This window comes from Mesoplodon densirostris, chromosome 6 (assembly GCF_025265405.1).
Source record: "Mesoplodon densirostris isolate mMesDen1 chromosome 6, mMesDen1 primary haplotype, whole genome shotgun sequence".
Taxonomy (NCBI): Eukaryota; Metazoa; Chordata; class Mammalia; order Artiodactyla; family Ziphiidae; genus Mesoplodon; species Mesoplodon densirostris.
The window spans coordinates 14,163,939-14,177,136 of record NC_082666.1 but is presented as its reverse complement, the minus strand read 5'-3'; the positions used below and the strand labels follow the sequence as shown (position 1 = coordinate 14,177,136).

The 13,198-nt window shown below is 45.8% G+C and overlaps 1 protein-coding gene across 4 annotated transcripts in view; it reads right to left on the bottom strand.

Moving 5' to 3' along the window:
* CDK5RAP2 (CDK5 regulatory subunit associated protein 2) overlaps window positions 1-13,198 on the bottom strand; it is a 185,412-nt gene that overhangs the window by 142,022 nt on the left and 30,192 nt on the right. For all 4 annotated transcript variants that reach the window (XM_060100621.1, XM_060100623.1, XM_060100622.1 and 1 more), the window contains exons 4-6: window positions 11,735-11,845; window positions 8,144-8,220; window positions 1,786-1,909 (exon numbers count right to left, since the gene is read on the bottom strand). In XM_060100621.1, coding sequence (XP_059956604.1) covers window positions 1,786-1,909; window positions 8,144-8,220; window positions 11,735-11,845 — 312 coding nt within the window. The remainder of the gene's footprint in view (window positions 1-1,785; window positions 1,910-8,143; window positions 8,221-11,734; window positions 11,846-13,198) is intronic.

The window sequence follows — 13,198 nt, the reverse complement described above, 5'->3', positions numbered from 1 at the left end:
CTGCCAATATCACCGATAGCTGGGGAAAACCACTTCCCCATATTCTGAGAGGAAAAAAACAGCAAAAACTATTATTTACTGAGTGCCTACTGATGCCGGGCTTTGAGCACGGAGCTTTATTTATACTATCTTTGATCCTCACTCAATCCTAGAAAGCTACATACTGACAGAGAGACTCGACCAGCCCAGAATGCAGGCTCTACAGCCAGACCACCTGGCATGTACTACCTGGGTGACCTTGTGCCAAGTGACTTGGCCACTCTGTGCCTGTGTCATCATGTTTTTGGTTTTGTTCTTAAAAAGGGATAGTAAAAGTATTTACCTCATATGTTTACTGAAGGGATGAACTAAGTCAGTGTATGAAAAGGCTGAGAAGGGTGCCTCAGACACGGTAAGCCCTCCATAAATCATTAGTTCACTGCGGTTATTACAATTACTATTGCAGGACAGACACCACTGGCCTCATTTCACAGATGAAGCAGCAGAGGCTCGGAGAAGGCAAATGTCTTCTCCAACAAGCTAGTGACAGAGCAGGGATTCAGTCCAGTACCGTCAGTCACGCTGCTACCCTAAAACCCGGGGAAGCACTTACTGGGAAAAATAAGATGACTGAACCAACAGATTAAGTCTCTTAAAAGTCTCAGAATTACATTTTAACTAAAGTTCAGAATTTGGGCTCAGAAGACCCTCCTTTTGGTTTCAGCTCTACTGCTTATGACCAAGACGAAGTTTCCCAGCTCTCTGAGCCTGTCTCCTCATCTGTAGTTTGGACCTAGGATCTACACACCCCCATGGGGCTGATGTGAACATGACAAATGGAAAAGACCATTATAAGCTGTAAAATACAGTACAAATGAATCTGCTCTTTGTATCTAGAAGTACTTTGTGGTGTCATTTCTCCTCTTATCTGCCAAGAAGAATCAGGGTTTTGGGTAGAGAAACAACAGACTTCAAAGATCAAGAATTAAAAGGAACTGGTATCACTCGATGATGAGCTTAACATGGAGGAAAGCTTTTCAACATCTAGGAGATAAAGTTTTTTGGCCAAGGAGCATCCTGACTCCCACCACAGGCTGAGAATGGGGGGCAAGAAGAGCTACACACAGCGGCTCCCCGAGAGGAAGCAGGCAGTGGGCACAGGTGGGATGGAGGGATGGAGGCTGGGCTCTGGGAACAGGGGCTGCGTGGCCACGCATGGCCTACAAGTCAGGAAACCTGGCTCCAAGCTTAGCTGTGTTAGGCGGGTCGCCTCCCCTCTCCGGGCCTCAGGCCTCAGCTCCCTCTTCTGTAAAGTAAAGGAACTAAACTAGATAAAAAGAAGGGTGGTGTTGCAGTCAGGACACAGGCTGTAAAATCAGCTGTTGTAACTTAAATCCGGGACTAAACGTGGACTAGTTAGTATTTCTCTCTGTACTTCCGTGTCCTCATCTAGAGCATGGAGACAATAAAGGCCAGCGCGCAGGGTATAAGGGTATAAATTCCATATGCTAAGTGCCTAGAACGGGGTTGGAGCCCAAGAGGTGCTCAGCAACGGGGGGCTCTTGTCCCTGCTGAAACCCTGACAGTTTATGACAAGAGGAACAAAATTCTGCCCACTCGGTTATGAACGCGCTGTAGGAAACACATTCTCCTCAGGGCTTCCAGACTTGCCTCTTCTTTTTTTTTTTTTTGGCCGAACCGCGCAGCATGCGGGATCTGGTTCCCCGACCAGGGATCAAACCCACGCCCTGTGCAGTGGAAGCACAGAGTCTTAACCACTGGACAGCCAGGGAAGTCTGGACTTGCCTCTTCTAAAAGGAGTATTCTCTTGGTTAGGAGCTCTTCGACCTGCCGCACCTTCTTCTGAGCATCTTCCTTCACCCGCTGAATTTCAGAGCGACCTCCTCCGGCGAGGCTCTCAACTGCTTTGCTGCGAATAGAGGCAAAGGCGTAAAATGCACAAGAGTGACAGTCAGATGGTGATTCCAACCGCTCCAAAGAGACAAAGAATATTTGTTGGTCACTTCTCCCACAGACCTGTGCTGAGCTTTTTTTTTTTAATTAAGATTTGTAATTCAAAAGCACAGATAATGCAATATATAAATGTATCAAGTCAACAGTGCAGTATACCTTGAACTTACACAATGTTATATGCCAATTACATCTCAATTAAAACACATATATAGGGGCTTCCCTGGTGGTGCAGTGGTTGAGAATCCGCCTGCCAATGCAGGGGACACGGGTTCAAGCCCTGGTCCAGGAAGATCCCACGTGCCATGGAGCAGCTAAGCCCGTGCGCCACAACTACTGAACTGGCGCTCTAGAGCCCACGAGCCACAACTGCTGAGCCCACGAGCCACAACTGCTGAGCCCACGTGCCACAACTACTGAAGCCCATGCGCCTAGAGCCCGTGCTCCGCAACAAGATGAAGCCACCACAATGAGAAGCCCATGCACCACAACGAAGACCCAATGCAGCCAAAAATAAATTAAATAAATAAATAAATGTTTTTAATAAATAAAACACATATATATGATATATACATATAGTTTGCATACTATCCAGTGATTTCCTTAGGGTCAACTCCTAGAAAGGGAATTACTAGGTTAAAGGATAAGCTCGTTTTTAAGACACTCGGCAGCTATTGCCAAATTCCCCACCACGAAACTTCCGATAAAGTACACCTCCACCGGCGGCAGGAAAGGCAGAGAGCTGGTGTGACAAACCAGTGTGCAAGGAGCTGGAGACAACGAAAATAAACCTGCTGGTAAAGGTCTTCTGCCACTGGAGGGGGGAGCATCTCAAACACAGCACGACCACTTGGCGAGCAGGAGCGGTGACTGAGGGCCTGAGGAGAGGAGGTTACCCGCCCTCCACGTTCCTCCACCACCTCTAACATAAAAGGCAGACTTCACATCGCCGGGCATCGTGGAACATTCTCTCTGCTCGACCAGCATGGTGGGGGTGGCCCACCAACACCAGACACAGCGCTACGACCACAGACGCCTTTCATTTTGGTTCTCGAAAAACAGTGTCAGATGTGAATTTGTGAGACACAAGACTCAGAGGCAGGTCTCATCAGATTTCTAAAATGACTGCAGGTTTCCAGAAGGCAGAATAATGAAGGCGATGGCTCCACCTAAAGCTAGCTTTTCAGAAAAACTGCAAAAGGATAAATCTATTCCCCACCAGCCTCCCATGCCCTACTTTAAGGGTATATAACATTCTTCCAACCAGGGGCCACGTGATCAGACACTCACATGTACGGGCCATGTGAATTTCTGCCTGAGAACAATGGAAAGTCAAGAGGGCCATCCTTGCTGTCTCGAACATGAGTCGCCTGCAAATAAAGACTTTATTCATATCTTGTTTCCTTTCACCAATAAGCCTTCAGAAGGCCCCAGTGTCATGATATCATTTTAATGGAATTCAATGTGAACAATTGGAAAGAAAGAACAGGGGCTCTGAGGCTGAACAGATCTGCTTCCAAATTTTGACTCTATTATGTCCTCAGCGTGACTCTGGGTAAATTACCTCTTATACCTCAGTTTCCTCATTTGAAAAGTGAGACGATTACCTCTTAGAAGTAACGTGCTAACACACGTGGTGGCCGTAGCGCGGTGCCCTCCCTCTCTGATCCGAGGGCTGCCTGCTAGCCTGTTGTCCCCGAGGCCACCGCAGCACCGGCGGCCCCTGCTGCGCCGCCGTAAGAGGCCTCATTCCATCCCCTCCGCTGGCACCTGAGCTGAGAATGGCTCCTCTCTGGCCAGAACTAAGGCCACCACGGTCACCTCCTGATTAATGCTGTGAAAGGTCCTGAGCCACCACTCCCTCGGCTCATTTCCTGATCAGTACTGTCTGGAATTCACAGTGATTCACAATCACCTCCACCGCTCCTCAAGAGGCATTATACACGGCTGGAAGATTTCGGTACTAGAAGCTTTTCCCTCCTGAGCCTTGGACACAGGATTTTTCCAGTCCCAAATTTCCACTAACCGCCAGAAATGTCTTAGCCCTTGGGCTTCATAGAGACTCCTCTAGAAAATGGCCCACTCGACTGCCTCCCCCTCCCCCGCCTCCACCACCCAGCACGTGCAAATACACCAGCTCCCTCCTATCGGCCCAGATCAAACATTTCTGTTTTGCAGTCTGAATCATACACATTGTCGAGGGGCTGACTACAATTTTTAACAAGCACTGGTATTATTTAGTTTGGCTGCACTTTAGTTATACCAATAAAATATATTCCCAATAACAAATGTTCCAACTTTTCATTTATCATCTTTGTATCTCTGTAGCAATAAAATTTATACTCAGCAGTATGGCGCAATTTTCCCCTACTGATGGAATTATTGTTTTTGTTTGTGTTTTAAAGCCACAGAGATAAAATTTACTCCCGACAATATGTCTGCTTTCGTTTTTAATGCCCCCTTATTGTAAGTCAGCCATACGATAATAGAAAGCCAGCAAACTATATATTTACTCCAGAGCAAGGCAGAGCGGGCTCCGGACCAGGCCAGTCCCAGTTCTGTGACCAACCTGGGCAAGACTTCCTACTCCTCTGAGCCTCAGTTTTCTTTTCACTCAAATGGGAACACTGGCTGCCTCAAACAGCTGTTGTAAAATCAACTGCAATAAAGCATGTCAAGTGCCAGGCACAGGGTTTGGGGCAAAGCAGGATCTCAGGAAACATTCGTTCTCTCCTTCTACCCGTTCTCTCTTTATAGAGTCTGGGGCAACAGAGGAGATCGACAGCAAGCCCTAAGGAGAGGAAAGGTTTACAGAAACTGGTCTAATCCAGCTTTCCACCCAATACAAGACAGAACTTTCTACAAACACCACCCTCGCTATCCTTTCTAACCCTCAACATTTCCTCTTGACCCTTTCCATTCTAATTATAGTTCTTTAGGAAAAAGCAGGGGCTTTTCCTGTGACAGGTGCTGGGCATTTCGGGGTAAAGAAAGGCACCTTTAGCAGATGTGTGGTGGACAGGGTGCCTAGCCCGTGGCAGGTAATCCTCACAAAGGCCCCATGAAGTAGGAACAGCTGAGAAGCCAAGACTCAGAAGCCAAAGACCCACCTACTGGCAGAGCCAACCCAGAGCCCCTGCCCCTTCCACTGGCCCCATCTCCACTCAAGTAGGGGAACAGGCTCCTGGCCTCACAAGACGTATGGTCATGTTAGAGAAATGAGAATCACATACAGGAAAATAAAGAACATGAAACCTAGTGCTAGGCTAAAAGTCAGGGACTTGAGTTCTAATCCCAGCTCTGATCTTTCTAAGTGATTTTGTCATGGTCCTTCCCATCTCCAGGCCTAAGTTCCCCCCGCTACAAAAGGTTTTCCTAGAAAGTTGCCTAGCTCCCAGGATAATGATGGAATGTATCAATAAATGGATGTGAAAGCGTTTTATAAACTGTAAAGTATGACATACACATGGGATTGTCATTATATGCCAGAGCAGTCTGTACAGAGGTTGAGATGTGGACCATTGGCAGCCACGGGACTCAGCATGAACCTTTACGGAGGGGAGGCGACAGGAAAGGCATCTGGGCCAGGAGGGGACGGGAAGCAGGAGAGATCTGCCAAGGCAAAGCTAGAGCAGCAGGGGCAGGACATTTTCAGTGCCTGCGCACTATCTGGGATAAAGTGTTGGTGGAGAGAAAGCTGGAACAGTGAAGTCACCGTGACTTTCTTCAACAGAACCCCTGCCCTAGAAGGCATCCTTGACATCGCCCTTCCCACCATTACCAAGCCCTGTGGACTTTGCTTCCCAACCGTCTCCCCAGTCCCCCCATGCAGCTCATCACGCATCTCTTGCCTAAACTACTGGCCCAGCCTCCTAACTCGACTCCCTGCTTCCACCCCGGCTCCCTCCACAAAACATTCCCCACTCAGCAACCAGAGTGACCTTTTAAAAAACAAAGCCCTGATTGTGTCAGCTGCTTAAAACCCATGACTGTTTTCCATCTGATCTCAGGATAAAGATCAAAATCTCTAGTGAGGCCTCAAGACCGAGCCCCCCAGACTTGTCGTATCTCCTGAGACCTGCACATTCCCTCCTCCTTCAACACCTTCTCCCCGCTTTCCCCTGGTCAAGGCCTACTTACCCCCAGATCCAATCTCATCTCAAACGCCACCTTCCCGGCCACACACCTACAGCTACGGACCTATTCCTGCTGCTCTAACTCTCACAGCTTCCTCCCTTTCGCTCACAGCTCTTTTCCCAACTTGTACTTATATATCTATTACTCTAAGTATTCTGTCCCCATCACTCCTTCCAGAATGTAAGCCCCGTGTGTCTGTTTGGATCACAGCTCTATTTCCAGGAACCTAGGCCAGTGCCACACACGACAACTGCTTGATAAATATTTTCTGAATACATTAATAAAGCTGGTCAGACCAAAAAGGGTCTTGGACACCAGTCTGGGCGGCTGGAAAATCTGTGCATACAAACACGGGCACCAGCCCCCAAACACTCAGCTCAGTGCGTTGGTACTGAGGCGTGCACGTGGCCTTTTTGAGTCTGGGTTTCCATGTGCACACGCCTGGCTAGAAACAAGTCCTGGCTGAGATCTGCAGCAGGCAGGGTGAACAGAGTAGGAAACAGACTGAATTCTGCTACTGACTTCTAGCCTTGGTAAAGTCGATTTGACTTCCTGCCCAGAGAACGATGTGCTTCCAAACAACAACAACAACAAAAGCAACCAACAAAAACAACGTGTTAAGGGAATTCCCTGGCAGTCCAGTGGTCAGGACTCGGCGCTTTCACTGCCTTGAGCCCGGGTTCGATGGGGAACAAAGATCACGCAAGCCCAGTAGCGTGGCCAAAAAAAAAAAAAAAAGCGTCAATCTAGTTTGTTCATTCATTCATTCATCACTCAACTCACTCAGAAAATACCACGTGTGCAGAGTCAGCGTAACTCAGAGAAGCCTGGGCCAGGGAACCTCTAGTCTACTCAGAGCCCACAGCAGTCCATGCTGGCTGCTGGCTGTGTGACAATAAAAGGAATTGTGTGGCCTGGCCCAGAGCAGCGCAGCTGTGCCCTAGGCCAAAGGCCCCATGCCCCTGGGCAGCCGTATCCAGCAGGAGCTCTGCTGCTAGGACAGATGAAGCATTGCCACGTAAGCTTCCAGCCAGGTCCTTGGTGGGTCAACTCTGGGAAGTCTTACTCCTCTCTCACCAAGCGAAACTCAGCACACTTTGGTGCCTCACCTCGTGCCCACAAACGTCCTCTGTCACTGCACCTCCAGCATACCCCGTTCACAGGCTCACCCGTCTCCAATGAGCTCCTGAGGGCAGGGACATCTCTTCTCAAATCCTCAGCGTGTGGCACACTTACGTGAGAAATGTTTATGAATGAATGAATGACCCACTGAGTCACAGACTGTATCCTCTGAACTGTGCTTGTTGTTCAATAAATACTTAAATTAATTAACTGATTGATTGACTAAAATAATAGTTTTCAAATTTTTTAAAGCAGTAGAACCCCTCTTATAAACTAAATATGACAAGGGACCCTAGTACATAAAACACATACAAGAACGAGCTCCTCTGGTTGAAGCCCCACCCTCTGCCCCCCTGCCTTACCCACCGCAGGAGTCCTTCAGGACCCCGAGGCCCCCCAGCCTTTCACAGCAATGAAAATGAAGGAGCTGCTGATGTAACTGACAACAGGGATGGATTTCACAGACACATGGCTAAGGAAAGAGGCCAGACACAAAAGGGCGGGTGCACAGTGTACGATTCCTTTTCTATGCAGTTCAAAAACAGGCAGAACTAAGCAATGCGGATGCTAGCGGTGAGCAGTGGTTCTCTTTGTGGGAGAAGGGTAAGTTCTGGGAGCACAAAGGAAGCGTCTAGGGGGGCTGGTGATGTTCTGGTTTCTGATCTGGAAGGTGGCCCACAGCTGTGTCTGCTTTGTGAAAATCATCATGCTGTGTGTACACTTACGATCGGTTCATCTTCCTGTAAGTATGTTACATTTTAAAAGTTCATTGAAAAATAATTAAATAAAAATGAAAATTTCCTCGCAGTCCTCAGAGCCCCGCTGGGGAAGAACTGGCTTAGAAACACAAGGTTCTCTTGTACCGACGCACCCAGCCTCCACCACCAGAACCCTGGGCGACCTGTGAGCTCGCGGCAGGGGGAGAGGTACTCACGAGGCTTTGATGAGCAGCCGCTCTCTCTCCTGGAGCTCCCGCTTCAGACTCTCTACTTCCACCTTGAGCTCGATGTTCTTCCAGACAAGATTAGGAAAGAAAAGAAACAGTGTGAAGCACAGGACATCCGAATGCCTATAGTGGGAAACCTGCTTTCAGCACGGACTGGCTCCGTGATGCTCATAATAGACAGATATTAGATTCAAACCCTCATTAGCCTCGGGGCACAGGGAAAAGGGAATTACTGAACACTGGTGGGCTCCGAAGAAGGCCCTGGATTTCTCCAGCCTTGGAACAATTATGTAAATTTTCCAAGCTTCTAACAGCCAGAGCATTCAAACATTCAGGCATAAATGTCATACAAGTGAGGCTGATTTAAAAATTGTTTGCCCTCCACCAGGCAAATTTACAATCAATTCTGCAGCTTGCTTTTACCATTCCAAGGCAATTACTTCTGGTTGTTTGCAATCATGCATGTGGTGGTTGTAGCAGTGGGAATGTGTTACAGCGTCAAAAAAATAAAACCTGTGCATGGATAAGCAGGAGGCCACACCACTGCCTGTCTCATTTCAATGTAAGATTTCAGGGTGCTCCCTTCCCAAAGAGCCATGACCAAACAGGGCCAGCTGTCTATAGGGGACACCACAGTGTTCCCCAGCCGTCTTCCTCTTAAGTGACTGGAACAAAGGGAGACACAGGCTCTTGGGCTTGTAACTCACGTGAGAATCCAAAGACAGACTCTTTGGCACACGGATCACAACCTGAGGCAGCGGGGAGTGATCAGCTTCGCAAACCAGTCCACAGATGTAGCCCGGGCGGAATATTAGGTGAATTCGTGCAGTAAAGAGGAAGGTCTGAGTGCGCAGCCTGCAGAGGACTGCTGTAAATCCAGGATTTCCCTAATCTTGCTCCTGCTTTATTTTAAGAGTTTATGCCAACTTTACATTTTATTCCATACTACATGTGTATTATTTTAAATAAAAATAACATTTCCAGTAAAATTTACAATCTCCGAGGACAGGTCTCCCTCCTTTTAGCCAAGGAGCCCTGGGGGGAGGAGCACCCCTGACCGAGAAGTCAGCCAGAATGGAAAGGCCACAGCCTTGGGACTAGACGGACCTGGGTTCAAATTCTGCCTCCACTCCTTCCCAGGAGGAAACCGTGGCAAGTCAGTGGATGCTCGTTTATTTACTCACTCCTTCACTTCACAGACATACACCAACCCCTGTGACAGGCCAAGCACAGGCTAAGCACCAAGGCCACCACGGCAGACAAGGCAGACACAGGCCCTGCCTTCCTGCTCACATCCAATGTGAAAGTGCAAGTGCGAGCCTGTAACTGTCCTTAGAAACAAAAGCCCAGGAGGTCGGAAAGCAAGGTGTCCCCTTTTGGATCCCTCAAGTGTCACACGAAAAACATAAAGCCCACCTGACGTGGTGGATTTGAGGATTGAATGAACGAACAAATGAGAAGAGGCTACGAGACAGGGCTCAGACTGTGTTGTTTTTTTCACTGTCAAACAACAGGAACTAAAGAAGTCATCTCTGCAGCAGAACTTTTTCTAGAAGAAACTGATCTTCGCATAAAGGATACTGAGTGACAGTGCACAGCGTCTTCAACTGTGGTTTTGTGAAAACTGCAGAAACACCCTTCAAAGAGAAGATTCCTGTTCCAGCTCTCTGAAGGGCAGAGAGCTTCTATGTAACAGCTGACATCATATGTTCTAAGTGCTGTGCTTTCTCATGAACCAACTGGCACCCCAGCCCAGCAAATTTAAAAGACTAGACTGCTAACATGTCCACTAGACTTTTTTTTTGAAAGCTCAATATTTCAAGTTATAAACTTATATACATGGCAACCGTAACGTCTAAACCAAAAATCAAGACACCTTATAAGCATAAAATAGAATATCACTATAAAAAAGAATGAAGAAACTCTTAAACCACTAAGAAGGAAAGATATTCAAGATATTGTTAAGGAAAAATGCGAGGTACAAAGCAGAACATGCTCGCATTTATGTAAAAAGGGGGTTTGTACACATATACGTACACACACAATGCTTGCTTGTGTACACATAAAATTTCTCTGCCTGAGGAATTAATGATATTGGTTAAATCTAGGAGACAAGGGTGGAAGAAAGTCTTTCCAGTGTACACCTTTTATGCTTTTTGATTTTGAACCATGTACACCTATCCAAAAAATTAAAATTTAAATAAAGTGCAATCAAATCAAGTCATCTAGCCAAACAATGGAAAAGAAGAGCTGAAACTGTGTAGTAGAATGAGGTAGGCAGACCCGGGTCCAAAACCCATCTCACAGAGCAGCTATATGACATCGAGCAAGTTGCTGATCTTCCCTGAGCTTCAGCTGCCTCTCCTGCAAAATGAGGAACATCTCCATTGTACAGGACTGTCTTGAGAATTAAAATAAGATGATGAATGCACAAATGCCCAGGACAGGTGCCTGACCAGGAGTAAGCAATTAACTTACTTTGATTTCCTAACACCCATATTCGTTCTGAGATACATGATAATCATACTTGCATCCAAAATATTTTAGGTTACTGGGTTTTCTTTAAAATTCTGATTGCACCACCACTTCCTTCCAGAAAAGGGGAGATCCTCATTGTCCTTCTCTCCCACAATAAAGAAAAAGAAATCGTGTCTTGAGGGACAAGGGAGCTTTTCAATTGTTGAAAATGCTCAGAAGTACAGTACAATCCCTCTTCAAGACAAGCCCATTTAAGTCCATCCGCTAAAATCAAGGAGAGTTCTTTTTCCTCCTTCAAAAGCTTCCACTGGTGCAAACTTCCGAATAGAAAAAAATGGAAGAATTCTCAGGCCAAGGGCTAATCTCCTAGAGAAAGTCAAGAAACGGGCACTAAAATACTGTTTGTACTCATGTCTTTTCAAGGAAGCCAAGTTCCTTTTTCAACTTTCAGAACCAAGGTTTGTTTTCAGGCAGAGACCTCCAGGTCAAGACTTGAGATAGGAATAGACTCTTTTTTCTGACAGTGATAAGCAAGCACACAAGGAATACAGAAGAGTCAGATCACAGGAAAAATGACAAGCCTACCTTCGGGCTGCCCACGGAAGCCCCCATAAGACAGTGATCATCATTGTCAAGCGCTGACTGGGTGCTGAGGCTTTTCATCTGTCAACTTATTTTAATCCACACAAATAACCCCAAGACAGAGGGATTATCACTTAACTCTGGAAGCAAGCCCAGAGAGCTGAAGTGACTTGCCTACAGTTACACTAGTTAGTAACAATAGGATTCAATTCCAAAGACACTCTACCATTTCACTGTCTTTGTCTAAATTATCAATAATGAGAAAAAGGCAATTGAGACATGGTAAATCAGAATGCCCATTTTAAGAAGAGAGAAAGACTCCCTTAAAATTAATCTCGTGTTGCCTTGTTTAATATTAAGGTCATGCTATTATCTTTATGCTCCCTGTAATCAATTCAAATGAAGTGAAGGCAGCGCTCTCTACCCATGCCAACTCTGAGAACAAATATTCATCAAACGTCTGCTTGGAATGACTGTTAGAAAAGACAATGGGGATGGCGGCAAGAAGCAGGCACTCACAGTTTTGTAGACGTGTTCAGTGGGGCCACCAAATTCCTGCTGCATCCTTTCCTCGAGGAAATAGATGCGGAGCTTTAGGTTAAAGTTTTCTTTCTTCAGTTCGGTGATTTGCTAGAAAATAAGCACAGATGGGTCATCAAAAGTAAGATCTTAAGGGACAATACCTGCATGAATCCCCATAGCTTCCAAGGCTACAAATGGAGTAAAAGCTTACCTTTGCTGTAACCGTACTAACCCAGACGTAAGAGCCAGACTCAGGACAATCTGAGCACTGAAATGAATGATGACTGAGTGGAGAGAGAATTCATGACTCCACACTGATAGTGAGTAAATAGGTAAAGAAAGAAAAGGAAAGGAAAATGGGAAGCTCTTCTTTACAACAGAAATCCAGTTAATAAATGTAGAAGAATAACAGGAAGAGAAAAATCACCCTTATACAACTGCTATAGTAATAACTGACTCAGGCAGGAATCATCAATGCGTAAAGCATCAGGTGAAAGAACACTGGAAGACACGATATTCCCACTGTCTCAAGATATCACCCCACAGATGGCTTGTTATTTACAAAAGGAGAGTATCTTCACAATATAGAAACCTACTAGACACCACCCTAATCAAGAGAATATAGTTAATACCACCTCCTGGTAGAACAAAATGACATCTCGTGCCTCCTGAACTAAGTCACTGAAAGTAAGCAATTTCATTTAAAATGTTAAAACACCTACAATCTTTTTGTTTTTTCTTTTTGCACCTCACCATTTGCAGGATCTTAGTTCCCCAATCAGGGGTTAAACCCAGGCCCGGCAGTGAAAGCGCCGAGTCCTAACCACTGGACCGCCACGGAATTCCCAAAATGCCTAGAGCCTTTAACTTGCGTCTAATCAAGAGTTGTCAGTCAGACCAATCCAAATTGAAAGACATTCTACAAACAATGGGCCTGGACTCTTCAAAAATTTTAATGACAATCTTAAGGCAAAAATGGCTGGGGGACTCTTCTAAATAAATGGAAGTAACAGAGGCCTGACTACTAAGTACAGTGAAATCATACGGTGACTCTTGAAATTTTTTTAAGCTATATGGAGATAACTGGGGGAATCTGAGTAACAATTTTATATAAGGTAAGAGTATTATGATTTTGTAGGAGAATTATCCTAAGTAAGAGATACATGCTGAAGTACTTAAGGGTGCTGTCACATGCCTGCAACGAGCTCTCTAATAAGTGGGGAGGGAGGGGAAAAAAGAGATAAAGCAGATGTAGCAAAATATTAACTGATAAATCTAGATGAAGAATATATGGTTGTTTGTTGTACTATTTTGCAACTTTTCTATAAGTTTAAGATTTGTTAAAATTAAAAGTTGGAAATTTAAAAAAAAAACAGATTAAGAAAACTGGTATTTACCAAGACCCTACTAGGTAAGAGACACTGAGCTTAGCTAATTTAAATACAATATCTGCATCCCTAA